Source organism: Platichthys flesus, chromosome 19, assembly GCF_949316205.1.
Source record: "Platichthys flesus chromosome 19, fPlaFle2.1, whole genome shotgun sequence".
NCBI classification, from domain to species: domain Eukaryota; kingdom Metazoa; phylum Chordata; class Actinopteri; order Pleuronectiformes; family Pleuronectidae; genus Platichthys; species Platichthys flesus.
The window spans coordinates 9965218-9992077 of NC_084963.1; the positions used below are offsets into that span (position 1 = coordinate 9965218).

The 26860-nt window shown below is 40.7% G+C and overlaps 1 protein-coding gene across 4 annotated transcripts in view; it reads left to right on the top strand.

The window, feature by feature from the left end:
- The window catches only part of rgs3a (regulator of G protein signaling 3a), a 136382-nt gene that overhangs the window by 35663 nt on the left and 73859 nt on the right, over positions 1-26860 (top strand). For 2 of the 4 annotated variants that reach the window (XM_062412391.1, XM_062412393.1), the window contains 7 exons: positions 13405-13486; positions 14367-14472; positions 14721-15141; positions 17045-17084; positions 17784-18157; positions 19777-19854; positions 23652-23763. In XM_062412391.1, coding sequence (XP_062268375.1) covers positions 13405-13486; positions 14367-14472; positions 14721-15141; positions 17045-17084; positions 17784-18157; positions 19777-19854; positions 23652-23763 — 1213 coding nt within the window. Of the gene's footprint in view, positions 1-8691; positions 9527-13404; positions 13487-14366; positions 14473-14720; positions 15142-17044; positions 17085-17783; positions 18158-19776; positions 19855-23651; positions 23764-26860 lie in introns of those variants that run through there. The other 2 variants (XM_062412392.1, XM_062412394.1) reach the window with 2 other exon arrangements.

Genomic DNA, 26860 nt, shown 5'->3' on the forward strand with positions numbered 1-26860 from the left:
AAGTACAATCCAATATTTTTTACTTTCTGTGTGTCCCTTGCAAAGTTTAATCATGTAGAAGTTTGCCTTCTCTGCTCTGTGTGTGTCTGAATGTGTGTGTGTGTTTGTGTGTGTGGGGGGGGGTGCATGTCAACTTGAGTAATTTAAATATTGGGGAAGTTTAATTGTGTATATGGACATTAATCTAATAATACTAGTGCTCTACAGTGTTTTGGTGAGCATATCTTTCCATTTCCACTTGCGCTTCTATGTATTATAATTCATTAGGTTTGATCGTGTGCATAATGAGCAAATAGGCACATTTACGATAATACAAAGTAGTTGAGCCGTGACATTGAACCATGTCTAACCAACTCATCATGCATAAACATGCCTTCAGTGAAACATTTATTGCACGAATTCCGTGTTACACATTTTCAGCAACTATAGCAACTAATTGAGTCATGTGCTTGTGCTCGGAGCAGTGAATGGAGCAACATGTCATTTCTTGAAAGACAATATATGTCAAAAGGCTCACTGGCATGTGAGTCACATGTGGAGCAGAATAATGGTTTGTCATGAGAAAGGGGGAAAAGTTAAATGTGCAGTCGGCTGTGAAGCCAGTTTTCCTTATCTGTTTGTGGAAATCACGAATCCTTCCTGTTCTCTCCTTCTTCTTCTTCCTTTTGTACTTTACATCTTCTGGTTTTAGTTTTGTTGTAATATTTCAAGATGGACGTAGCTTTAAAGTCCATTTTCTCAATTTCCACATTGCTGACTGTACAACGTCCGTGCATTAATTACAAATGAATGTGGAAGACCACTTAAACTGTTAACAGAGACACAGGAGGATGACTGATGATACTTTCACACAGTTTACAGCTGTATGAGTAAGTAATGACTATTTAAGCAGTATATTTGAGAATTCACGCTAATGCTGCCAATTCTATTTGGAACTGTCTAGATAAAAACATTAAATAAAACAGCTGCAACCTACAGTACATGCACTTGTTGGTTAAGCTAGCAAGCAGGCTACATAGCTAGCTGGCTAGCGAGCTGGATGCAACCATTTCTTTTAGATGCAGGTGTTTTCCCTCTTCGGCGAATTTCACACTGTCCTTCTCTCTAGCTTTTAAGCTACAGTAATAAAGCAGGAGAATTTACATCTCGGCTTTTAGTCAAAGACAATGCACTGCAGCATCAGGAGCGGCCTTCCCCTCTAATAGACGCCAAAAGCCTTTTTGCCTTTTCAGTAATTAAATAATAGGAGCCCTAAATTTGAATGTTTTGCCGAACAAGAGTCAAGTTATTTTTTTATTTTTTTACTTAAACTGGAATAACAAAACTTTTACAAAAACAAGATATCATCTCTCCTCTCTGACTAAACTTAAACATGTAAAATAAGTGGGTCTACCACAGCTGTTATTAATGTGATACTGAAAAACAAGATTCTTGCACTATATAATAACAATAATAAAAAGAATGATGGCTCTTTTTATTTACACAGAATATCTTAAGGTCTCATTATCAGATTTCCTTGTCTGTCTAGGGGCAATACATACATTAGGTGACAGTTTCAAAGTTTTGAATCAATCTCTTTTAAGGAAAATTGTTTGTTATTATTAGTTAGTTTAATGACCTTTAAGCTTTGAACTTTTGTTACACAATTCTTCCCCCAGTTGTTGCATTACTTAAATGTTTTAGGTTCCCTGTTGTATCAATCACTTTGTTTTATGAGATACTTTAAAACCAGCCATGTTTTTGGCTGTGTCAGGACTGCAAACCTCTCTCTCAGTTAAGTGATGGTATCCACTGACTTAACCTCGACTTGATGTTTGCCGCTATAGTCTCTCGTCTGCAATCCCAATAAATCCCATTCAAAATTTACATGTGGTCTTGACATGACAGAAAGGTAGACAACTCCCTTGTCCTGGTAATCGACTCACCGTGTTCCCATCTTGCTCTACCAGCTGTCCGATCACTCACCTCCCTGATGTCCCCGATGATCTTGGACTCTGTGACCATGCACGCTCCCCTGGCTGGCCTCAACACATAATGTTCTTGTTTGAGCTATAGAGAGAAACATGAGAGAGGAGACTGAGAGTTTTTTAATTTTTTTTTTTTACTTAAAACCACAAATACATCTTCCGAATATCAAACCTTCAAATGCAACCCTGCAAATGTATGAGACATTGGACCTTTAAAGGCACTCAGAGACACTTTACCCAGATAAACCATTAGCGAAAAGAATTGAGGGACAAAAACAGATGTGGGAGCGAGATGGTATTAAAAGTAAGTGCGCAAAAAGAAACAAATACATTAATAAATAGTTAATGGCGGCGTCTTTCAACCATTCCTCTTGTGTCTCATCAAAGATAATTTTATCTCGTTGCTTATAAATGCTGCATCTTTTTGCATGTTTTTGTTGACACCACAGCTGTGGATGAAGATTTATAACTCATATTTCTTAGTGGATCCCGAGTTGGCACATTTTCCAAGTAACTGTCACGGAAAATTGACTCTGGCTTCTGTTCCCACACGATGCCAACACAGTTAATGCTTCAGCAAAATCACTTTTACAGGTTCAGATGTATGTGTGACAGGGGGCTATGTTTAGATAGGGGCTGTCATAATTGAAAATCGGGGCGGGGGAAGTCAGCTGGCACTCATGAGGCATATATTATCTTCCTGTTATGGATTTTTTTTTTCTTTGATCCATCACATGTCTGTATACCCAGGGTATGGAGTGGGCTAGATATATTATGAAAACTGTATACAAAGACTCAAAGAGATGGGTATCGGACAGCTTTGAAGCCAAATGCACGTTTTTGTCTGCGGCATTTTGTCAGAAAACCGACAGCGCTTCAGTGTAAACAGGAGCCTAATAAAACAAACTGACAGATCCTAAGTAAAGACTCCGTGGAAACCACAACCACACATAGCTGAGTCTGCCATGAGAGAAATGCCCCAGTCTGCTCCAAATACGCTCGCCACAAACGAGAAAGAATTCACATTCACACTCAGAAGTGTAGCCCAGAACATTCAGCTTTCAATCATAAAAACTGGAGGAAACGCACGCAGATAAAACGGCTAACAATCTAAATCATCGGATTAAATGTACACGCAAAATAGGACAACTTAGATTTGGTGCGTTATCAATAGTGGATTTTTACCATAACTCTTGGTGAGTTTTTGAGAGATACTCGCATTATAAAAACATTTCTCTGAGGTGTTAATGTGCTCAGAACCCAGTAGGCGTTCAACAGCAAAATCCATCAGTTACATAGCCTATGTACTTGAAGTGTTGATAAGTCTTTCGGTGTCCAATTTGCCGTTGTTTTTTCTAGCAGTGCTGCTGTGTGCAGTGAAAAGAAATTAATGTCCTGCAGGGTCACGTAGCACAGGAACAATTCCACCACAGTCAAACTTTGCCTGAACAAGATTACAAGGTTTGATCATCATCGTACCTTGCACGGTAACTGAATTCAACAATACTTCACATTACAAGTGTGAACAAAGCTTATAATTATTCAAATGTATTTTTAAGTAACACTGTGTGTTGCATTACAGTGGACATGGTCTCTGACTTGTTTTTCATACACCCGAGGTTCCATGAATGTTATTCAATTAAGAATTGTCTCTCAAAAAAGGAATTGGTTTGTTTGAAATCACTGAATTGTGAGGGATTCATCAAAAAGAGGGCACTTTACTGTGCTAAGATCAAATAGTCCCATTACATTCTATCTAACCTCACACAATTGCACTAACTTTCTATGCCTTCATCTGTGCATTATTACCTGCGATAATGGTGAACATGTCAAAGCAGTCCTTATCAACTTTTGTGGAACTCTGTTTTGTAGTTTTTGTTCAAGGTTGAGGTTGTTCAAGGGTCAGTTCATGCAATGACTTGTTAAAGAAAGGTGATCATAATGACTTTGATACCGGGAGTGGCTGACATTCAGGCTTATTCAGCAGCAGATCAGTGTCTCATTGCAACATATCCGTGTTTCTTGAGAAAGTTGAATCACTCCAGGATGTGAACTCTGTGGAGAAGCAGTGGTCTCACGGAGCGACAGTAATAAGCCTGACTGGACAGGATTAGACAGAGGTGCTAGATTTACTCTCCCCTTTCACAAAATGTTCCTCTCTTTACACGTAACGCACATCGGACATTCAGAGAAACACAAGTCAGGGGTAATTTATCACATAAAAGTTGTGTTACTCCTCTGATGCAACGCATTTGTGTATTTGATGAGCAACACATTGCTCTGTTTAGCTTCAGCGCAATGTTTAGTTCCTGAAAAACAGATTTATAACATTCCTGACATAGCTAACAGAATAAAGTAACTGCACTGAACTGTTTCCTCTGTGAGGCTTTTGAAGTCATATGGAGGGTGAAGAGATGAAGCGCAGCAGCGACATGGCAAAAAGTTCTACATGTGTATCCGTGAATGCTCCTTTCCTCTCTCCATCCTCTTTCCTCCCTCCCCTTTAATTCTTGTTCTCCCTCTTCCTCTTTATCTCCGGTTGAATCAGAGTAACAGATGATTGTGTGGTTTGTGTGGGACCGTCTCAGGGGAGAGTTGAGGGAGGGGGGGAGAAGCACATTCACAGACTAAATTAAGGGAGAATGGAAAACCTTTCAGACTTTCTTCTCTTTTCTGTACTCATTTTCTGTTGCCTTGTCCTCGCTCCCTTCCAGACCGCTGCGTATGTCCTCCTTCACCATTGTGGCCTCCCCCTCCTCCTCCTCCTGCTGCTTTTCCCTCTCTTTTTTCTCTCTGTCACCCCATGGCCATCACCCATGCGGCACAAAGAGCCCTGTGGTATCATTAACTGCCCACTCTTTACCTACTCAAACATTTCAGTGTTTGATGATGGCCTTACACATGAATAATTTTGGTGATTTACACTGGGCTCATTTAAGGCTTTGGACACTTCAGATGTCAGTAAAGATAATACTTCATATCCACAAAGGAATGTCCCTCAGAAAGACCACAAGGCTATTTCAAGAAGATTTTCCTCCATTCGCCGTCTCCACTTTTAAAACTTTCTTCTGTATTTTTACTTAAAATCATTGTACTTTGAGCTAAGATAATTACCCCAAGTTTGGGATAAATTATGCTTTAAAAGTGTCACACCGAATGAGCTCTGTTAGTTTGCTGTGTGTGACTCACTGCAAGCTCCATGTCATTTCAATATATTAAAAAGATCTGGCATTACCATGGTTTTTGCTTTTAAAGATAAGAGACAGGGGATTGTTTGAATTTCGGTTAAACACTAGCCACAGTAACGGGGGGTGACATATTGTGATGGGAAAATATTGACCACTGTTAATTAATCTCACCCGATATTTGGAGAATTTGTCAGTGAAATCTCCAGTGTGATTCCTTTTGGATAGCACTTTAGTACAACTAAAGCCCTTTGATAGACTTATATATTGTATATGTATAGGTTCAATGATCTTGTCCAAATTAAGATAATAAAGGTTATCACAGATATTTTGACCAAAAAATTACAAATTGAATGAATACAGAAAAGGCCCTTTTCATTGCAAACCGTATTTATTTCTTCATTTATTTATGTATTAAACTATTCATTTCTGCATTAATTTAAATGTTCTTATTCATCTACATATCTGCATATCCTGTCCTCGACAAGAATCAGCTGAAACCATAATGACTCTTGCCCTTATCATGACAAAGCTCTTCTGAACTACAGATGATAAATCTGACATGGGCCACCACAACAGTTCATCTGCTCAGAGGCAGAGGGAAAAAAAACCTGCTCGTGTCATTGGCAAGGAGCTCAAAGTTCATGAATATTAACAATAGTCGCGCCCTGGGTTACATGTCCCCCTGCATCACTTTGCTTGTCAGCTAGCATTAGCTCCTAAACCATCTCTGAGAAAATGGTTCTGACACTCATGTCTGACGGGAAAGATGGGAAGGAAGGGAGAGGCAAACTAAAAACAGGACAGTGAGGTTGGATTTTCTGGCCGGTGTCTCAGAATAAATGAAGACTGGTTAGTTTTATTGCCGGGATGTTTTCTTTTGTGAGTATTTTAGGCCCAGGGCCCTAGCTGTCCCTAACGCTGTTCTTTCTAGATGCAGGCCGTGTGCGTGCCGATCCTTATAACCTCTGCTAATCTTCTTTTCATTGGAGAGTTCAAGCCAGATACAAGAGTCCATATGTCCAGACCCTGAAACCGAACAGTACATTCAAAGTACTGTCTGTGTGTGTGAGTCAATAAAAGGCTGAAGACATTTGTCCTACTCAGGTTGAGATTTCTTACCTCTATGGCTTTAGAGATGGCAGTGTAGGTGTGTTGGACGTCAGCCCATTGCTCACTTTGGTACGGATTCTTTGCCAGATTGCCATCAGGACATTTTTTACTGATGTTCATCCATTTCACACGAGAATGCAGTACATCTACCACTCAATAATAGATGCAGCCATTAAAGACTGTGAACTGTATATAACTCCGTCCCACCATCCAGAAATAATACCTACATTTCCCGGTTATGAACTCTGCCATCTTGTGGGAATTCAAATCCAGAATCTGTGGGATGGTGGAGTGTAGAGACTTCCCTACAGTAAACACCCTCAATCTCAGCCATCAATCATGACGTTTACCCCGATTCTATAGCATCAAATAACTAATTAAAACCAAACTAACTTGGAAAATTAACACTTGGACAAACATAGGTGTGATAAGTACTACTTTAAATGAGGAATTTAGAACTTCCATCGCAGCCAGCCACCAGGGGGCGATTGAAACGCTTTGGCTTCACTTTTATGGAGCAGTCATCTTCTTCTTCTTTATGAACAATCTGTTTAGACATTCATGTCCCCCTGGTTAATGGATAATAATCAAATAACTGGTAAACAAACCATAGTATGTTCAAATTCTAATATGTTAAACTAGGATGACAAACATTGTGAATATATCTTCCTTAGTCGTTATGAGCATGATCAATCTTAGCATAGCTGTGCCTCCAGGATCTTTAGAGAGCTGCTGTGACAGCTGTACATTCTGCTTTGATTTTACTTTTATATTTTGCATCCACATTTTAGTTTTAACTCCATATTTTGATGAATTTATTTACCCACTCTTTACTTTTTTATACTTTATTGTATTATTTCTGTGTGTAGTTTGTCATTCACTTGTGAAGTGTGTTGATGTTCAGTAATTATGCATTTCAAAGATTAATTCATTTGATTTAAACTAATTAATCTTTACTTATCTGTGGAAGCTTAGCCTTTGTCTGTTGCTGTACCCTCTTTATGAATCTTAGTCCTTGTCTTCCAACGTTTGTATTTTAAGTGCAACTTGAGCTGCGACCCTGAACTTGGCCTTAGACCCAACTTGTGTGTTCAATGGCGTGAAAGACGCCTCCTCCTTTGATAGCTCTTTATACCGGTCAGAAAGAGAGAGGGAAGCCGACAGGGAGATTCAGCGAGATCCCACATAACTAACCAACTGACTGGCCTCGTCTGGCTCCTAGACGAGCTTTACAAACTCTTCTTTCACTCCTCTCCCCAAGACATGCTTTCTTCTTTCCCTTTCTTCTCCCCCTCTAATCCGTCCTTCTGCCTATTTAGAGGTGAACAGCGCAGCGTGAATGGGAGAGAAAGTGTTTTTTGTGTGCTTGACGGGTAACCCTCACCCTTTTGAAAAGGCAAACAGGGAAAAGCTGCCATTACTACTTGCCTGAAGGGATCTTAAGACAACGGCCTTTTCTGCCACTTTATTAGCCTTGTAGAGACTAGTGCAGCGTCGCTCCCCGTTCACCCCTCTCGTCCTCTGTCACTTCTCTGTCCATGTGTCATGCCATGAGCCAGGCACCTAAACAGTAAAAAAACGGAGAGGAGGCCAGCTGGGCATCAATGGGAGTTGGAGGGGGTTAGACTGGCCAATGTTTGAGCCATAATTTAACAAGCTTTTCCCTCCACTGCCGCTGAGGTGTTGTTATTTTTAAGCAGATTACCACCCCTTTCCCAGGCGTACACATATTGACAACAAAAATAATGTTTGGACAAGTGGAAGAGGAGGAGGGGGGACTGTCCTGAGTTCACAGACCTGTGAATTTCCGTACCGTGTGGTTAGAGCGCTGAGGGGGAGCAGCGAACAGGAAAAGCGGAGGAAATATGGAAGTCGAAAACATAACAAACAAGCATAATGTCTGGACGTGGAGCGTGGGAGCTGAGGTGGGAAAAGGTCTGATGAGGTGGTAATTTAGATTTATATGTGTGTGTGTTTACCCATGTGCTCTCAACAATACTTCTATCATAATCTTTTGGAAAATGTGGTAATATAAAGTTTTTATACATTGTCCTAATCGTTAAAATCCACTTTCAATGGTTTTCACAGTCTTGTTTGCTCGACCATTCCTAATAAAACTCCTGTCTCGCTCACTCTAATTCATACACGTCACACTTGTGCCACCTATATTAGTCACTACAGTGCATATTTGCCAAAGACGGAGAGCTGAAGCACCTCTCCCAACCTCATAGTGTGGACTCAGGAAGTAAACTGGCCTTATCGGGAGCAGGCACACAAAGTTGTCCTGGCTGTGCGGTGGCGAGGTATGCACAAGTGCATGTGTGCATGTGTATGTGTGTAGAGGGGATGGGGGGGTGGCGGCGGTGGGAGGCACTTCCTCCTATTCTTCTGCAGTTGAAGAGTTCCCATGAGTGCCCCAGCCAGGAGCTACAGTGTGGCCCGAGCAGGCTGAGCCAGCGCCAGTCTCGCCTACATGACGCCGCCACCACCGCCGCACACTCTCACACAGCTGATCTCAGGCGCAAGCGTTCAGGGCGCAGATCAAGAAGCTGGACGCTGTCTTGCAGGACAGGGCCAATGCAAGAAGAGGGGAGAAGAATGAAAACCTAAAGGAAGGAATCATTGAACTTCACTTTCAAAAGAAGTCACGAGGGAGACGTGAAGCTGCGGTTCAAATGATGGGTACAGATGTAGAAACTTGCACACGGGAATATGCATTAATGACTGGAGTTGTTGCAAACAAACCTTGAATGGACAAGAGTGCAGCTGGAGTTCAGTTCGCAGAGGGCTGCCACCAGGAAAATAAATCTAGACTCATTTGAAGAAACCTGATGCGGAGTGACAGCCAGTTTTGGCTGAAAAAAACGTCTCCAAGGACCATTTTTGTTATACTCGACAGATTCCTGTTTTCCAGCAGAGTGGGAAACAATATTGCTATCAGCAACCATCTACTGCTGGACTGCACTGCCACCCCAGCCGCTCTTTTTTTTGGCTGCCGTCACTGCTGAGATGATCCATAACACCCTGAAGTGCTCCCAGCCGATGGAGCACAGCCCTAGGAGAACACACTCGCCTGCTCAGAGGAGGCTGTGGAGATACTCTGGCTGCAGAGGGGGCGGCCAGGTGGAAAGTCACCGTCGCAGTGTGTGCGTGCTGGCTGCGGACTTAAACCCTGGAGAAGGAGGGAGAGGAGGAGGTGGAGGTGTCCTGCACACCATCCATGGGCTGTGCCACCTGTGCATTGGATGTAGGCTGCCACAGGTGTGTGTGTTTTTCAGAGAGGGGAAGATAGAAAAAGAGAAAACGCGTGTCGAGTGCACGGTATCAATCACTGATTGGGAGAGAGAGAGAGACTGGAAGAATAAATTACAGCTTTGAAAGTTCCAATCTCTGCTTTCATAATTAATTGCCAGAAGATAAATTGCATTCCATAATTTATAAAAGGCAAAAGCAGAAAGGGCTCCACATAAAATATTTAAATGGTAATATCACTGTTTGCGTACTGTCACTTCCAAATATTTTGCCATTGCTGAGTGGGAGAGAAATGCACTTTCAGCTGCCTGTCCAACACGTCCAGGGAAGGAACAACAGCATGTAAGCGAAACGAAGGAGATTTGTAGGATATGCTTCTCGAGAGGTGAAGAGCAGCTCTCGCTCTCTCTCTGTCTCTGTCCTTTACATTATTTTTCCTACTCGTTGAGACAGACGGGTGCTGACGGAGGGAGAGACGAGACAAATATTTGCTGTGGCGTGAAGCGGTGCCACATCCTGCACGTCTGAAATGCACATGTAAAGAATAGGAAACCAAACTTGACACTGGGGTGGATCAGCGTATTAACACTAAGATAAATAAAAAAAAAATGCTAAGACTGCAGCAGTGAAACAGGGAGAATATTTGTAACACTGGGCTAATGTGACCAAAATGCAGCATGACACTTCACTTCTATGTGTGCGACTGCAGTGTTGGGCGTGCTGTCTTAGTCACTCAACATACTGACCCAGATAACATTGTCTCACCACACACAGTACAGTTGATCCGCTGTGTGCACTTGGTACATGTTAGTTAGTTGTATGCGCACCTGTTGGTGGTGAATGTTATCTCTGCTGCTCTGTTGGAAGGCAGACAAGATGTCTACTGAAATCCTCCGGAGCAGGAGGAGACCGGCAGGATTTATGTTTGGTTTCATGCGGTCGTGTCTGAGAGGATGGTGGCGCACTGAGGCATGAATGTAGAAAAGGGGAAAGCTTGGTCAAACGCACATGAACTCACACACACACACACACACACACACACACACACACACACACACACACACACACACACAGGTTTCCCCCCTTGGGTAACAAGAAAGTTCATATTTTCATTTTTTACACATGCCCTTTGATTTAATCATAGATTTATCAAGAAAGCACCTCATTTAAATCATCTTGAGAACTGTTCCCATTCATTTATCTTTAAAAATTTGTCTTGGGGATGTAATGCAAAAAAACAGTCACTTAAAGAACATTCTTACAAATTTCTATTATATTATTCTATTGTCCTCTTCTCTTTTTTTGCTTGAGAATAATCGCTCTGTTTTATTGTTGAAGTAGGAAACCGGGCGGCTGGTGCTGCTTCCCTCTGGCAGACCAGAGGGAGCTCGAGTGGTTGGACTTCACAAAGCTCCCGAATTGAATTAATGCTGTAAAAGCTCTGGAGTTTGGAGGAATCAGGCTATATTAGACAGTTCAGAGAGTTCTTCTTGAAAAGGAACACAACGTCTGAAACCTCCTCTGTTAAAAAAGATGGATATATAGATCTCTCGCTCTCAGCATAGTTCATTTTCATATTGTTTCAATTTTCTTCAATTGCAAGATGATCCTAAAAAACGTTCTGTGACTGGTCGCCTTAATTCCACAGAAAGGATGTTTTTTTTTTTAATACCATCTGTTCCGCTATTTGTCTTTTTCATTTGCTCTCTCACCATTGTTTAATCCATCTTTTTTGTTTTATCCCCGTTTCTCGTTTTTCATCTCTTCTTTCACTCTCATTTTCTGTACATGTCATAATTTTCTCTCTCTTTGGTTTTGTCACACATCCAGACTCAAGGATGATTAGTTTAAACCCCGTCTGCTATTAATGCAAAAATATCAAAGCAGAGCACGGCCACAGGCTTAGCAAGTATAATACTGTCTGCACTTACTTTTGCTACAGTTATGAATTAAGGGAAAGAGTTGTGTGTTTATGTGTGTGTGTTCAGCCTCAGAGGAAGAAGGTCAAAGCTCTTATCATAACAGTAGCAGGCATCACAGATCATAGTTGCGATCATATGATTTAACTGAGGTCCTGTCGGCACACGCTCCACAAATCACGAGTCAGTCTCAGCTGTCATTCGTTTTTTTCTATCATCAAATGGTCAAAATCAAACTCTTTAACTTACATCAGCGTCATAAACACCCTTTGGCTCATATCCCAACCATTAATATGGAGGAGACTGGATTAATGACCTATATTGCAGCCAACCACCAGGTGGCGATCGAGACGCTTCGCCTTCACTTTGTGGGCAGCTGTCATGTCTTCCATCTTTGTGTTCAGTCGATGGTCTGTCTGTTTACTTGCTGCAACTAAGCAAAATCATAAAGACACTGATTTAATCTAAAGAGCAGATTAAGTTTCCGAAACATGTCGTACATGGAGATAAAAACAGATGACCGCAGCGATTTCTCTTTGCACGACAGGTATTAAATCCAGTTTTCTTTCTCTGTTTTTAAATTATATTTTCAACAGTGTCAGTTTGGATGTAGATGGAAATAGAAACAAAATAGAGCACATGAAGAGTGTAGAAATGTGGTTTAAAAAAAGAAAATGTGGCCCCAAACAGTGACATGGGGCACACAAAATCAGTGGACCATAAGAGACCACAATCGTCCCCGACATTTTAGGGTCATCATAAGCTTCAGGCCCCTGAATAATCCCTATTATTTTGCTGTGTGCTGCATCTTGCTCATGGGTAGACTTTGTTATTTAGCAGGATATACTCGTAGTTTTCCTGTGCCAGAAAAAGAAATCAAGATGGCAGGGATGCGTGAGTGTTCGAGGCCGTGGTTGTCAGCAGATAAGGTTGGAAAGTGAGATGTTTTGGATGGAACCTTGTTGACTTTGGCTCAGACTTTCGAGCACAGGTACTGAATGACGATGTTGGGGGGCATCAAAGAGAGAGAAACACAATGGGAACGAGAGATCAGCATTATCTGTGTGTGTCCGTGTGTGTGCTCTGTGTGTTGATCTGGTACATATGAGAAGACAAACACTGCGTCTTTCTGCCACGATGTTGAGATTTGGCAAATTGATGCATTGCTGATTGGATTAGATGAATTGATTCCAGCAAAATCTTTCCAAACCTGTTATTTTTTAAAGTAAAGAATTGGATTAAAACACTAGAAAATACATTCTGACATTAGGCAGAGACGCAATACATGACAATCTCTACTCTGCTGTGGGAAGCTGCTTGCTTCTATCTTTAAAACAATATTCTGACAATGGATTTTAAACCAATTATAATGACGACTCATACAATACTTGATATGACATTTTTTTTAATTAATGTTTTAGTATACACGGTTACTTTCTGTGGGCCAGTGTGTGGAATCTCTTAATCTCAGTGGGATTAACCTGGAAAAATATATAAATGTGTTTCAAGAGGCAGCTGCATGTTGTATAACTCATATTTGCATACAAAGGAGTAGGTTTTATATTTCTCTATAACAATAACTGTTGTCTATGACAGTAAAAATGTGTCTATATTGTTTAAATTAATGTTTTTGTGTGAAAGACTTTCTGTTTCTGATAGATGTAAGTAATCTGCTTGCGGTAGATTGTGTATATGAAATTCTTCCCACACTACAGAACACAGAATACCTTTCATCTATCAGAGTTGTTTTCACATTAATTCAGCTAACTGATTTCACAGGGATTCTTCTCTTATGACAGTTTAAACAGGAAGAAGACGGCGAAATCAAAGTCGACTTCATCATCCCTTAGGAAGGGAGTTTTTTTCTCTTTTGGACCAGCATGTTACTTTTGGTTTCAAAGGTAGTTGGGAGAGAGAATGAGATTGTATCTATGTTTAATAAAATAACTGTGTGTGTGTGTTCTGCAGGTGACCATCCTTCGAGGAAAGGATGGCTATGGCTTCACCATCTGCTCAGATTCCCCAGTGAGGGTACAGGCTGTTGATCCAGGCGAGTTTGCATGTACATGTCCGCCTCCTGGGATCTGTCTTTCAAGAGGGAGGCTTCTTTAAGGTCTTTCATGTCGTTGGACCGTAATACCTTTAAAATACGAAACAAGCTTACTTTAACTTTTCGTCAGTGCTTCTCGTTACAAATTTTGGTTCTAGCACCAACACCCAAATCCTACATTTCTTAATTTAAAAGTAGCCAAAACAAAATTGCTTTGCCAAACATGGTAATGTTGTTTGCTATGATTCATTTTGATTCACAGGGCCTCTAAAAAGTGATTTTTACTTTGAATATTGATGACATGAACCTTGACATGACATGATCTTTCCCCAACTTTTCCAATTTAAAGTTACTAGACTGTATAAACAAAATGGAAATAGTTTATTTTACACTGAAAGCTGCTCTTGACATTGATTGAGCAAAGTTTGTAATCCGATGCATGCAACCTCGTACATCTTGAAAGTTTCATTCACCACCTGTGGGTAATGTTTTTTATATATTTTTTGTAACTCCGGGTTTTAGCTTTGGGCATTAGCATTAGGTCTGACTCAGTCAGCAGGGTGTAGCAGTTAATAAGGAACCCGGCTGTGAAGCTCCCATGTTCACAGTAGTTCACCCTGCAGCCCTGTGTTTGAAGGAGATGCTGAATCTTGAGCTGATCTCATGGTTTCAGTCCTCGTGGAGAGATTTAAAACTGTTTCATGCCCCTATCGGGTGTATCTTACCTTAAATTATTATCTTATTGTTTCATGTGTACAGTAATTTGCATTTCTGTACCTCAAAGTACAACAAATAAAGTAAATTATACCATGGGTGGCATGAAAGGTGCTTAAAAGATGTGAAAGTAACAACAGTTTTTTATGTCTCTTCACTCTGGCAGGGGGTCCAGCAGATCAGGCAGGTCTGCAACATTTGGACACTCTCCTGCAGCTGAATGGGCAACCAGTGGAGCAGTGGAAGTGTGTGGACTTAGCCCACGCGATCAGGTAATAGCCAACCCGAATACACCAGAGGATTACGGAACAATTAGCAGCTTATCGTTTGAGAGAATGAACGGCTTATCCAGGACTCAGGATGAGCGATCAGTAATGATTATCCAATTGACTGAGAGACAGTATATATAGGGTGTAGAAAGATAGTTCATTTTAGAAGAATTCATTGTTTCACAAAATATATACGTATCATATCCACTCCTCTAGATTTTATTCAACATTATCTTTCTTTCTCTGTCCAGAAACAGCACCAATGAAATCAAAGTGGTGGTGTGGCGCACTGGTCCCTCAGCCAAACCTAATTTTGAGGGCCTCATCCACCGGCCCTCCTACAAGCCCTCCACCTCAAACTATGACACCCCCTCACCCCCCACCCGCAGGCGTGTGCCAGATAAAACCCCGCCCGCCGTGCCGCCTCTCCCCGCTCACCACCGTGCCACCGCCGCCCGCAGGCTGCTGGTCAACGGCTCCGACGCTGGAAACAGCAGCGGCCTAGGGATGGGAACCCTCGCCTGGGGGGCCCAGGGGGGGTCCGCCGAGGAGCTGGACGGGAAGCCGCGACACCTCCACCACCCGCACACTGCCACGGTGAAGGGTACCAGGGTCAAGGCCTCCAACGGGGACAACTACATCATCCTGGCGCCCATCAACCCCGGAAGCCAGGTACCGCAGGCTGGTGGTGGACTGCACCTTCATCATCTTCTTCGTCCTCCTCATCCTCACCATGGTCATATGATGGCTCATCCTAGATATGTCTCCTTACCTTACATCCCTGGTGCCGGTAGATAGAAGGACTGTGTTTACAGCGTGTCTGGGCCATCTGGGTTGCTGCTGTCTCACCGATCTGTGCTTTACAACGTGTCGTGAACATAACACATATAGATCAGTCCTGCAGCTACAGGAAGCGGTAGGAGACAATAACGTATAAAGTGCAGCTGTTGATAATAAATTGTGTCTATATCATGTGAAGCTTGTGGCAGTTAAACACATTTCATATTAGGAAAACAATGCTATGTATCTGACATCATTTATCTTATAGATAACTTATTGCTGAATCGCCTGTGCCATCTTTTATACGTCAGTATTTCCAAAACAAATAGTTCTGCCATTTAAGAAGAAAACAAAAAATATTACTTTAACAATTTCACATTCCAAGACTGGTCAATTACAAGTATAACATGTATGTACATGCACAGTATGACATGTACATAGTGTTTTATATAGTGTGTACTTATGGATGCATCTATAGTGACATCATGTATATGAGTTAAAAATTGTCACCATAAAACTAAATAAAGCAAACTCATAAAATCAAAAAAGACTGAAATGAATTCCTCAGCTAACAACCTCATAATGAGAAAAATACTAACCTATTAACTAAACCTCCTCAGGGTGAAAAACATGTTCAACCAAAGGGTCCAGGATGTGTTTGAGTCCCTGCAGCACAAACCTCTGTCTTTTAGGGATAATACGGCAATCCAGGTTCATTTTTCAAGCTCTAAAAAGTTTTTCCAAGCTTCCAAAACATTGCTAACCAACTAAAACCTTTGGCTTTTACATTGTTTCATTTACATCTGTCTTCCTCTCTGCTTGTTTCCTACTGAGCTTGTGACTTGAAGCTGCGTGTGTGTGTGTGTTGTCTCTGTGCGTCATGCAATGTCCATCTTCATCGGTAAATGAGCTGACTGATTTCAGAAGGAAGAGATGAAGCTTAGTCAAGGAAATGACAATACACTGTAAAAACAAAAAAGTGTCCGGTGGTTTGGAAATATCGGGGGAAGCTTCTGGAAAAAGAGTGAACAAAAAATACCCCTTCAAACAGCCACCACTTCTGTCACACAAAATATAAAGGGGCAAGAATTTGGCAACATTTTGTGGTGGTCATCGGCCGGCTGAGAAACAGAAAGCCCCTGCGGAAATAGGTCATGTTGGTGACATATCCCAAACGACACAATACAAACTCATACAGCGCTCACGCAGCAGTTTGTATTTATCCTTATAATCCGGGGGAGTAAAAAATCTCCTAATGATACGTTTTTAACATTCTGCGGCGCTCAACTCCCAAGTTCACATCCTGTATTAAAGTGAACAACATGTGACGTGATGGCAGCTTTTCTGTCTTCGCTGCCTCAGTTGACTGTAATTCGTCCTGACAGGGAGAAACCATCGCTGCTTCACTGAGTCCTGCACGACTCGAACGGCCTCAGCTGAGTCCTGGAAAACCAGATTCAATGTCATGCGAGAGATTGTTGATGATATTGTCCAGCCTGATGCCAAAACACAAACTCACGGCCCGGCAGCAGTGGAAGTTAAAGTACATGACACACATACTACAGAATAAAAAACAATCTTTAGGATTTTCGATTTTCTCTTTTGTTATAATAAGGAAATGTGTCCCTTTGCTTATCCAGATATTTTTTAAATTACGCGTCACATTATAGAAATTAAAGAACATGATTAGGAGAAATTCCCCATAGACACTGTATCTTACCGAATTGCTTTAGATGTTCGTATCTTAGATGTCTTAGATAAAAAATAATGTAATTTCATATTACTCTTCTTTCAGATCTTAAGGCCTGTTTACCAAGACAACCAGGGGACATTAGGTAAGACGTGCATGTTATTTTCACACTCCTGCAGTTTTAGTATTTCTATTGTCGGGTATTTAGGCCGAGAGCCAGAGTATAAATTGGCTTTACTTTGCTATTGTTTTGAACGTAGCCCGTTGTTAAATTAGTTTTTTTTATTCCAAGTTTCCGGTTACTGATGTGATTTATTCATAAATATAAAACATCTTCAACTTAAATAACCTCAAGTTAAAACTAACCGTATAAATACAGTGAATGCAACACTTTGAATTCTGGTCTAAATAATTTACAACATAAGATCATCATTAGTTTTTATTTGCATATCTTTTTTTCTCAAAGCTTATCATTATAACAGATTAAAATATAATGTATGTGTCCACCTCTTTGAATCCATATAAGCTGGAGCCTGGAGCTGGCAAAGTTACACCGAAAAAAACACTGAGGCAGGAAATAAATATTTCAGGTCCGGACATCTAAAAGATTAATTCCACTCAGTCCATTTTAATTGAACTTCTAGCAGTTTTGAATAGTTGATTCCTGAACTCTTGCACTTCTGTACAAACTGTGACCCAGATTTAATGGCCTGTATCTTGCTCAGTCAGATCTCCCATTCTATATTTTCTAACTCACCATAAATATATTCAGAAATGACAGTAGTTGGTATGAGATCTGTATCTTTATACACTACTGCTTCACCTTCCTTTTCTTCTTGAGCAGCCAGGTTATACCCAACACGTCAGGGCTCGGGTCCACAAGCCCAAACCCAGGCCGGTGGTGGACACGGTGGTTTCCCTGGAGGTCCGAGTGGAGGAGGTGGAGGTGGAGGTGGAGGAGGAGGAGGAGGAGGAGGCGGTGGCGGTGGTGGTGGTGGATTCTCAAGCCGCACCGGCTTCCTAAGACGGTCCAACAACTCCAAGACGACAAAGACGTCATCCACCTCCACGAACGCAGGCGGATCCAACTACCAGCAGCAGAACGCCAACTTTGCAAACTACCAGAACTGCACTATTGTCCGCTCACATACTCCGCATGGAAACTATGGATACGTGAAAGTGGCACCCAAGATCCTTATCTTCCCCATTTTTGTTCAGGTAGGACAATTCGTGTTAATACCTGTGTTTTTTATAATGGTTAATGTTAGAGGTTTTATTGTAATATATAATGCATCATATTTTGCCCGGAGGTTGGTCATCAAATAATAATCACATTGTAGTCAACATATATGTTTTTACGACATGATTTGACCTCTTTTCTTTCGCAGACTAAACAGACAATAGATCGCGTGTTAACTGGTGAGCTTCATAGGTTCTAATAAACAGATCTTGTTGCCTTTTGACAGAGCTCGACTAGCTGTTTCCCCATTTTCCATTAAGATATCAGGGTGCCTGCTGTAGCATCATGTTAAATGAACAGATATAATCTTTTCATCTAATCCTCAGCAGATAAAGTAAAAACGTGTATCTCCTAAAATGGCTAACTTTAGTTTGTCAGGCAGACGATATCAAAAGGCGGGGGACATGAAAAGCAATGGCTGAACTTAAACATGCGTGGTCAAAATTAAGTATAAACATGTGAGACCTCATGTTGCCCTGAAAAAGTATTTTCTGTGGTCAAATAGGAAAATCCACCTATAATGGTGCAGAAAATGGAAGGGGGGCGGGGGGATTTCTACCTTAAGGCTGCAGCACTTGTTTGTCTGCTGAAATGGAGAAACAGAGGTTGAGCCTCAGATGTTTAACCGAATAACAAGGAAGTTTTTCTTGACATTATTTATTTTATAAACATAACGAGAAAGAAAAGGAACTGAATAAATCCATTTAAAGGGTTTATTTTAGTCTTCAATGATTTGTCATATTCTGTTTAGCTAGTACAAAGGTTCACCTGTGTGCAGAAAAAAAGTGTATTACTCCACTAATATATATTTTACTTTTATTCTGATATATATTCGACCAGAAAGACTTAATATTTCTACAAATGAATACTAGTAATATATATTCTGTGTAGTATGATAATCAGAAAGGTCTCATATTCCTGTACATTGTGTCTTATGATAATCTGAAATGGGGGACTTACCAAAGTTAGGAAAACAGATGGAAGTTATTTAAAATCATGTTTCATTGCAATTTTTTAAAATAATTTAGCTTTTCCCTGTGAGACATGATAGTTGTGTGGTGATGTTTTCTCCCACATGTCAGATACTATTGGTATCTTGGGGTCTTCGAAGCATTGACACGTTCAAAATGCAGTGACGGCAGGGGTACTTCCTCTTAATTCACACAAAAACATTCAAAACCTGACCCTGACCACAAACACACCCACACCTACACACACACTCTCAATCATCGCCTTTTCTCAGACCCTGGACTTGAGAGGAAGTCCCCTTCACCCAATACTTACTATTCATTTTATCGTCAGTGTCTCGTCATACTCAGACTTCACGTACCGTCTTCATAGAAACTCTATCACTTGTGTTTCTTATAGTAGAAGGAAAAAAGATACGCTCTGAGTAGTTTAGGAGAGCATTTGGATTTTGAAGCTGAAATGGATTTGGTATCACAACTTTCTTTCACTAAGTGCAATATTTTACTCTTAAATTATATTTTGGGAAATGCTTAACGCATAAAACCCCCAAAATATAATTTATAACTGAAAAATATCCACAACCTTTACCATAACCTGTCTCTGTTATCTGTCGCTCTTCTCCATGCAGCCTCTTGACCTGTGCAGCCGAACGCTCATCCTATCTGAGGAGATGATACTTCACGAGAGCAAGCACCACTCTCTTAAGGTAAGTGCTACCAGTACTAGTACAGCCTGTGTGTACATCTCCGTCTATACATGTGATGTCAATGCATACAACAGGAGTTAAAGGTTCAGTGTGAAGAATTTAGTGGTGAAGTTGCATTTTGCAGCTGAATGCCCCCTCTCCTCACCCTCCCCTGCCAAACATACATTGCCTTGTGCAATGAGCTCCGTCCCTTTACCTCAGTTTACTTTTCTACACGGAAGGTTTGGTCGTTGTTTACAGGGAAACGCCCCAAACTGTGTAACTCGATGATCAAAAACTAATCTGAAGAAAAAAAAACGAGGCTGACAAAAAGGCGCCCCTGAGGTGCCGGAATGGAGCTTGGTGATGAAAAAGGAAATATTATTTATTTTTGCTTCTTTGAAGTTTATACATTTTAATTTATACAGAAAGATTGTCGCCTCTCCACTCCCCACCTCTCATGATAAATGTAGACAAACAGGCTAGTGGCAAACATTTTGTTAGTTTGTCACTACCAGTTATGTGGTTTGTTTCTTTTGGCCAAACTGGATGAGATGGTCCATTGCCCCAGTGTGCATCAGTACTCAACATGTGTTTGTGCTTTAGTGTTATCTGAGTATACAGAAGGGGGGGGGACAGGACAGAGGGTACGGAGCAACATCCTGAGAGGAGTTGTAGGACCATCTGAACATCTCTGATGAATTTGTAACGACTCTGAACCATCAGGTCCACATGAGTCGAGCGGAATGAATAATTGACGGAGGAGCAGAGTGTGAAACATCTGACTATCACAGAAATTCTGTTTCATGCCTCAAAAGAAACGGCAACCCCTCACAGCAACTCCTCATATTTTACTTATACGAACATTACCGGCCAAAAGTTCTGGAGCATCCTGGTATCTAGCGTTGAAATGTGATCGATTAAACCTTAAATCGTACAAAGACGTAAGGTTAAATACACCAGGTAAAAATAAATCATGTGGATTTCATAGAAAACACATCAACAATACATTTTTCTGGGATTTAGAAAAGTTTTAACTTCCAGATTTCCTACAACCAGCTTACAGAGAACTCAGTCTATACAAAGGCAGTTACTTCACCTTCTAAATAATTATTAGAGCCATACTTTACTTTAAAAACCAACACAGTCTCCGGTCTTCAGATGTCTCCAGGCTTTGGTGAGAGATTCTGCAAAAGGCATGGGGTGAACTTTCAAAACAAGTGGGTTTGGCTGTTGAATGAGTCAAAGTTTTAGGTCAAAGTTTAGTTCAACGAAAGCATTCTATGATTTATTTTTATTTTCAAATCTCCAGTTGTTTACTTCCTCTTTGCGTACCCCAGCTTCCTCCCGCAGTCTGAAGACTTGCAGATCAGGGTTAGTTTCACTCAAGACTCTAAATTGGCCGTAGTGTGAATGGTAGTTTATCTCTGAGGGTTGGGCGTTTCGTCCAGACTGTACTCTACCATGACTCCAGCTCCCTCCGCAAACTTCAAAGGTATAGATAATGGATGGATAACATTGTGAACTTTTGCCTTGTGATGCATAATGATCCTCACAAAAATATCTGCTAACCATAATATTCTGAAGGGGATATTGTAGATGTTAACGTCTGAACCATTATGCTGTAGGCTGAAGTTGAATTAACATTCACGCCTGTCGGTTGCACTAATGTTACAATATTTACCTCTCACATATTTGCATTTCCTTGATAAATCTGCAAATACAAAAAAAGAAAAACCTGTTCGGCAGAAGAGTCCATTATTTTTAGCAACTTGCAAGAACTATTATCAACCCAACTGTAATCGTATTTGAAATATCTAGCCACAACTCTTTTATTCGCCCTGTGAGATAACCCTCACTCCGCTGTGCAGTGAAATGCACTGACTGCTGGCATGGAAGGTGTAGTCCTGGCCTGTCTCTGGGGTCAGCCATAAAACAAATATTTAACAGCCAGTGTTTGTCGGGAGGGAGTTTCTCTCCACTCTGCCTCTTTATACAGGCTTGTTTTTAATGATCTTTGTGTGTGCGTTGCTCCAGCTTTTACTCTTTACTCAGTGGGGTTGTGTAAGTCTACCCCGCAGGCGAACGCACAAACTCTAGTGTTCACACAAACGGGCAGCACTTACTTTGTGATGCATGAACACAATATGAGCAGAACATGGCACAGAATGGATTTGGGCTTAAGTGACATTTGGACAAAATTTACTTTTAGGAGGACAAATATTAGTAAGGCTTCAAAGTGACAACGGACAAAACAGATTTGAGTAGATTCAATAATGAAGAGAATTTAAGACAGAATAATACATTTCCCGAAAGAGAGAATTTCTGAAATATGAAAGAAAATATAACAAGGTGATCATTTAGATCTTGCTGGTGTGGAGTATCAATGTATTATCCATCCTTAATTTCTAGTTATCAAAAATAATGAAGCAATTAAACCACTTAAAACTTATAAATCCTACAAATTTGACTGTCACCAGAGTCGTATATAATGTTCTGATGGTTAATTAATGAAAGTAGTCAAGTGTTCACAGCAAAGGTTAACACAGGATATCGGCTGCTTGATACATAAATGAATTGACTCATCAGTTGTAAAATAAGAGTTAGTTGTCTTATATATATGACAACATTCAATTTTTCATTTTATAACTGTTGACTGGACGACTAAACAAACTTTGATATTTATTTAAGAACGGGACCAAAGTTGAGGATTGTTTGACATAAAAGCTGCATTAGTTTTTAACTTTTCTGGTCAGTGTGTATTTGTTTGTGCATGTGAGTAGATGTGTGACCCTGTTTGCCTCTTAAATGCTGTTTCCTTCTTCCTTTACTTTGACTTACATCCTCTTCTACCCACACAACCACACACGCTACACACAGACACACTTTCTAACCAGATACTGGCTACATCTGAGATGCCGTCTCTTCTAGCTCACACTTCAGACGAAGCCACCAAAGCAAAAGCGTTGTCTTGAGCCGTTGCCCATCTGCATGAATCACACTGCGTGCTGCTTATGTTGCACAAAAGCACGGCCTCGCACAAGCGAACACTCGGCCCACGTCTAGACTTCTTTTTCATTTTATAATCGACTTCTGATTCGGTTCTTTTTTCGCAAGCCTTAAAGCCAGTCATGCAAAACTCTAGATCCAGTCTTAAGCATAGCAACCCCTTATATAATTAAAAAGCGATTGAAAGTCCTCTGCAAGCACCATGACACAATAGTTAATCTTATAAAATCCACATTACAGACATGCATGCACAAATTCTGCCCTTTGAAATTGGCTAAAGGGATATGAAAATGTCCATTACTTACACAGAGAATTTGAAAATAAAAGAGCATTTTAAAAGCACACACAATCAAGTGAAATCGTATTTTTTGTGTGTTAATAAAGTGGTTTATTTTATATAACACTCTTTTGGAGCTGTACAAAAAATATAAGATTGAAGTGCATTACACTTCACACAGTGTTACCGTTTAGACTACGAAGCTGGTTCTGTCTTAACTATGTAAGTGTGAAGTGCATTTCCTGTGTTATAGGTCATGAGTTGGTTACAGCTCAAACGGCGGTGACACCTTTTGGGTGTTAGTTAGTCTATGGGAATTTCACTGGTTTGCAGATGTGTTTTTTGAGATGTGATTAATTTAAGGTGAGAGAATCATAGGCTCCAGTGTGAAGCCTTCTCCTCCGTCCCTTCTTGCTTCCTTTTCAACCTCACTCCTCCTTTTACTTCACATCCTCTTTTTCAAATGCTTTTTTTCCATCTTCCTCCTCCATCCTGGCCCCTCTGATGTTTTTTTCTTCTTCTCTCTTTGAAGGTGACAGTGTTCGTCTACAATGACCTGATGCTGGTGACGAGAGAAGATGAACCAGGCAGATGCAACGTCCTTCAGAGCCCCCTGTACCTCAGACAGCTGCGGCTCCAGGACGGTAAGCGTTAATACACCAGCCACCAAAACTCAATTCCCTTAAAAACAATATAATAATTGTAGCCCCCATGAAATATTATGAAATGTAAGAGATAATGAGCACAAAGAAGAGTTAAAAATGTTAAATTCATGTGATTACCGTTAAGTTTCCGAAAGGCCAAAAACAAAAACATCAGCCAAAAGTGCAATCTGTAAACACATCTCCAAAGTCACCATATTAAACCGTGTTTGACCTTTCACAGTTAAACACACGATAATAAAGAACAAATGCAACATTTAAACAATCTAATAGCCCAACTAGAAATAAACATACAGGACTTCCATAGCAGTGATCGTTTCGACTCAGCTCAACCAGAGGATATTTAGAAAAACGCTGCCCGAGTTCCTGTTGCTTTGTCTTTTTATTTCACCTTGGTGTAAACAATGGTCTCCCCTGCGCTGTGGAGAGAATGGTTTGGCCGTCGGGGGCCAGAGCACAGAGCGCCGGCAGCTCAAATAAATAGGCCTCACTGTAAATATCTGTGTTTGGAGTGGTGGGTGGAGGAGTGGGTGAAGTTTGGAGTCATGCTTAGGGCAGAGCAAAGGGAGAGGTACTTTGAGACAGTGGTAGACAATAACCAAATACATTTAATCAAGTATGATACTTAAGTACACATTTGAGGCAATGTACTTAACATTTGTGCTGGCACTTATGCCAATACCTATATCTGCTCCTACTCTATTATACTCTTACTATATTACTCAATATAATACTTTTATCTGACAGCTTTATACTTTTCAGGTGCTAGCATAGCCTCAAATAGCCTAGTCATTATCTGCAAAAAAAAATGTGATAATCTAAATGGCAACCCACCATGACATCACCCATTAGTTTGTGAACTGATATTTTGAAGCCTCAAGTTTGGCATTTCTATCCAGCGCCAGCTCGCTTTTTTTTTTTTTTTAAGTAAGTAGCCATAAGTGCACATTCATCACCGTTGTTATATTGTTGTTAAATTATTGTGTCGTGTTTAATATTTTAAGATATTAATTTAAATGTAGATGAGGTAGCGTGTGTGCTGAGTCAGTATAATGACAGTGTGGTTACCTCATGGGTATTTGCTTGATTATAATCAACAGAAATGCCAAGCTGTGTAATGGCATGGGATATTAATTGCAGATACACAATAGGAATAGACAACCACACACGCAAGCCGAGGTTGACACAGTGAGGCAACAGTTAATAAAAACATCCAATCAGCACATTAACGTTAGCACATTAACCCTGATGCAGGCTTGATACGCTCTCCCTCCCACAGACATCGCTGCTCTCCCCTGCAGGGAACACTTCTGACCTCCGCCCTTCATCCAGACCGGCAGAGATCTCGAGGGTGGAGATTCAGTGGGGTTCGCGTGTCTGTGTGTTCCATGAGAGGACACACACACGCACGCACACACACATCTCCACCCTGCTGCCTGTCATTGTTATTTCGCTTCGGCAACGTCACTCAGGAAAGAGGCGCCAGGGAATTGTGTTTGTTTCAGCAAGGGCGTGTTTGACAACTGTGTGTAGAGTGTGTGTGTGTGTGTGTGTGTGTGTGCGGGCCTGTGCCTGTGCGTGTAATGACACAGTGCAAGTTCAATTCAGGGGCTTTCCTGTGTTCCTGTCACCCAGATACTCGGCTGATGAGCGTGGGAAGTGAGAGCGATATTAAAAAGTGATCTTGACAACGCGCACACACACACACACACACACACATACACACACACACACACACAAACACACACACACATACACACACACACTCACACACACAAATAACCATTGTACCAAGCAAACTAACTCCCATCTCGCTAAATTATCAAGACAGCAATGTACATCTACACAGCCAGCAGCAGGACAGTTTTCTGAGCATTCCACTTTTGAGATATTTGTTCTTCATTGGTTAAAATGTGAGTAGCTTCACCATTGGAAAGAACTATGTCAATGATATGAAGTGATTCACTCATTTGTTAGATGGTGACTTTAGAATAACCAACAAATGTCTTTTTAAGAGCGTTCCGGAGGTTATGATCATTTCAATGGCCCATGAAAACATTAGCATTCTTTGATTTAAGATCAATTGTGGACATTATAAAATACTGTATATCAAATGCAAGGTTTTTTTATCTGACTTTATCAATAAGCTTCACTCACAGGCTGTAAGACGGTACTCTGAAAATCTGAAAAATATCCAACACTGACCTCTGCTGTTAGTTATGAAAACAACCTTTTTTTTTTTTTTAAACTGTCCAAACTCAACACTTTCTCATGGGTCCTGTTGTCTCAACATCACACACACGGACCAGAACCATTACTGCACCTGTTGTTCTTTGATCTCTTTAAATGCATTCGATATTATTGAATAAACCAGTTATTCTTTTTGAACTTCTTTTTAAAAGCACAAAATATTAACGGCCCTAATTTGATCCCTCCGAATATCCGCTGCTAACAAGGCTCAGTAAACATTTAAGGTTTGTGCTGTAATGGAAAGTATTCAGGCTCCAAGTCCTCTGGTCCAGAGGATGAGCTCTGTTGTGAGGCTGAGCCTGGATCTGGATTTAGTAACTGAATGAAGGATGACTTCAGACTGTCTAAATATCCCCTCTAGACATATTTTAAAACATGAAGTGCTCTGATCTTGATAATAGCCTATGAGTCATATAAAAAAATATATATATTCTTAACTAATATTCAAGGATTTTCTACTTAACTACGTTGTTGAAAACCCCAGAATCTATGAATATACAGAAAGTGTCTCCTTATTAATCCATCATTAGTGACAAACGTGCTCATACATATCGCTTTCTCCAGATGATGCTCACATGCATAAATCCGCTGACGTCCTCTCTAGACTGGAAGTAATAAGATCTCGTCCTAATTATGTCCATCCTCTCACAGGGACAACAACATTGACAAATGATGCATTCAGTGAGTGTCACAGTAATAATGCCCGAGAACTATATTTACTGAAGCATGGATGGATAGATAGATAGATGGATAGATAGATAGATAGATAGATTGATAGATTCTCCTATTTGCCTTTACAATGGGGGCAAGGAAGCATTGAATCTCACAC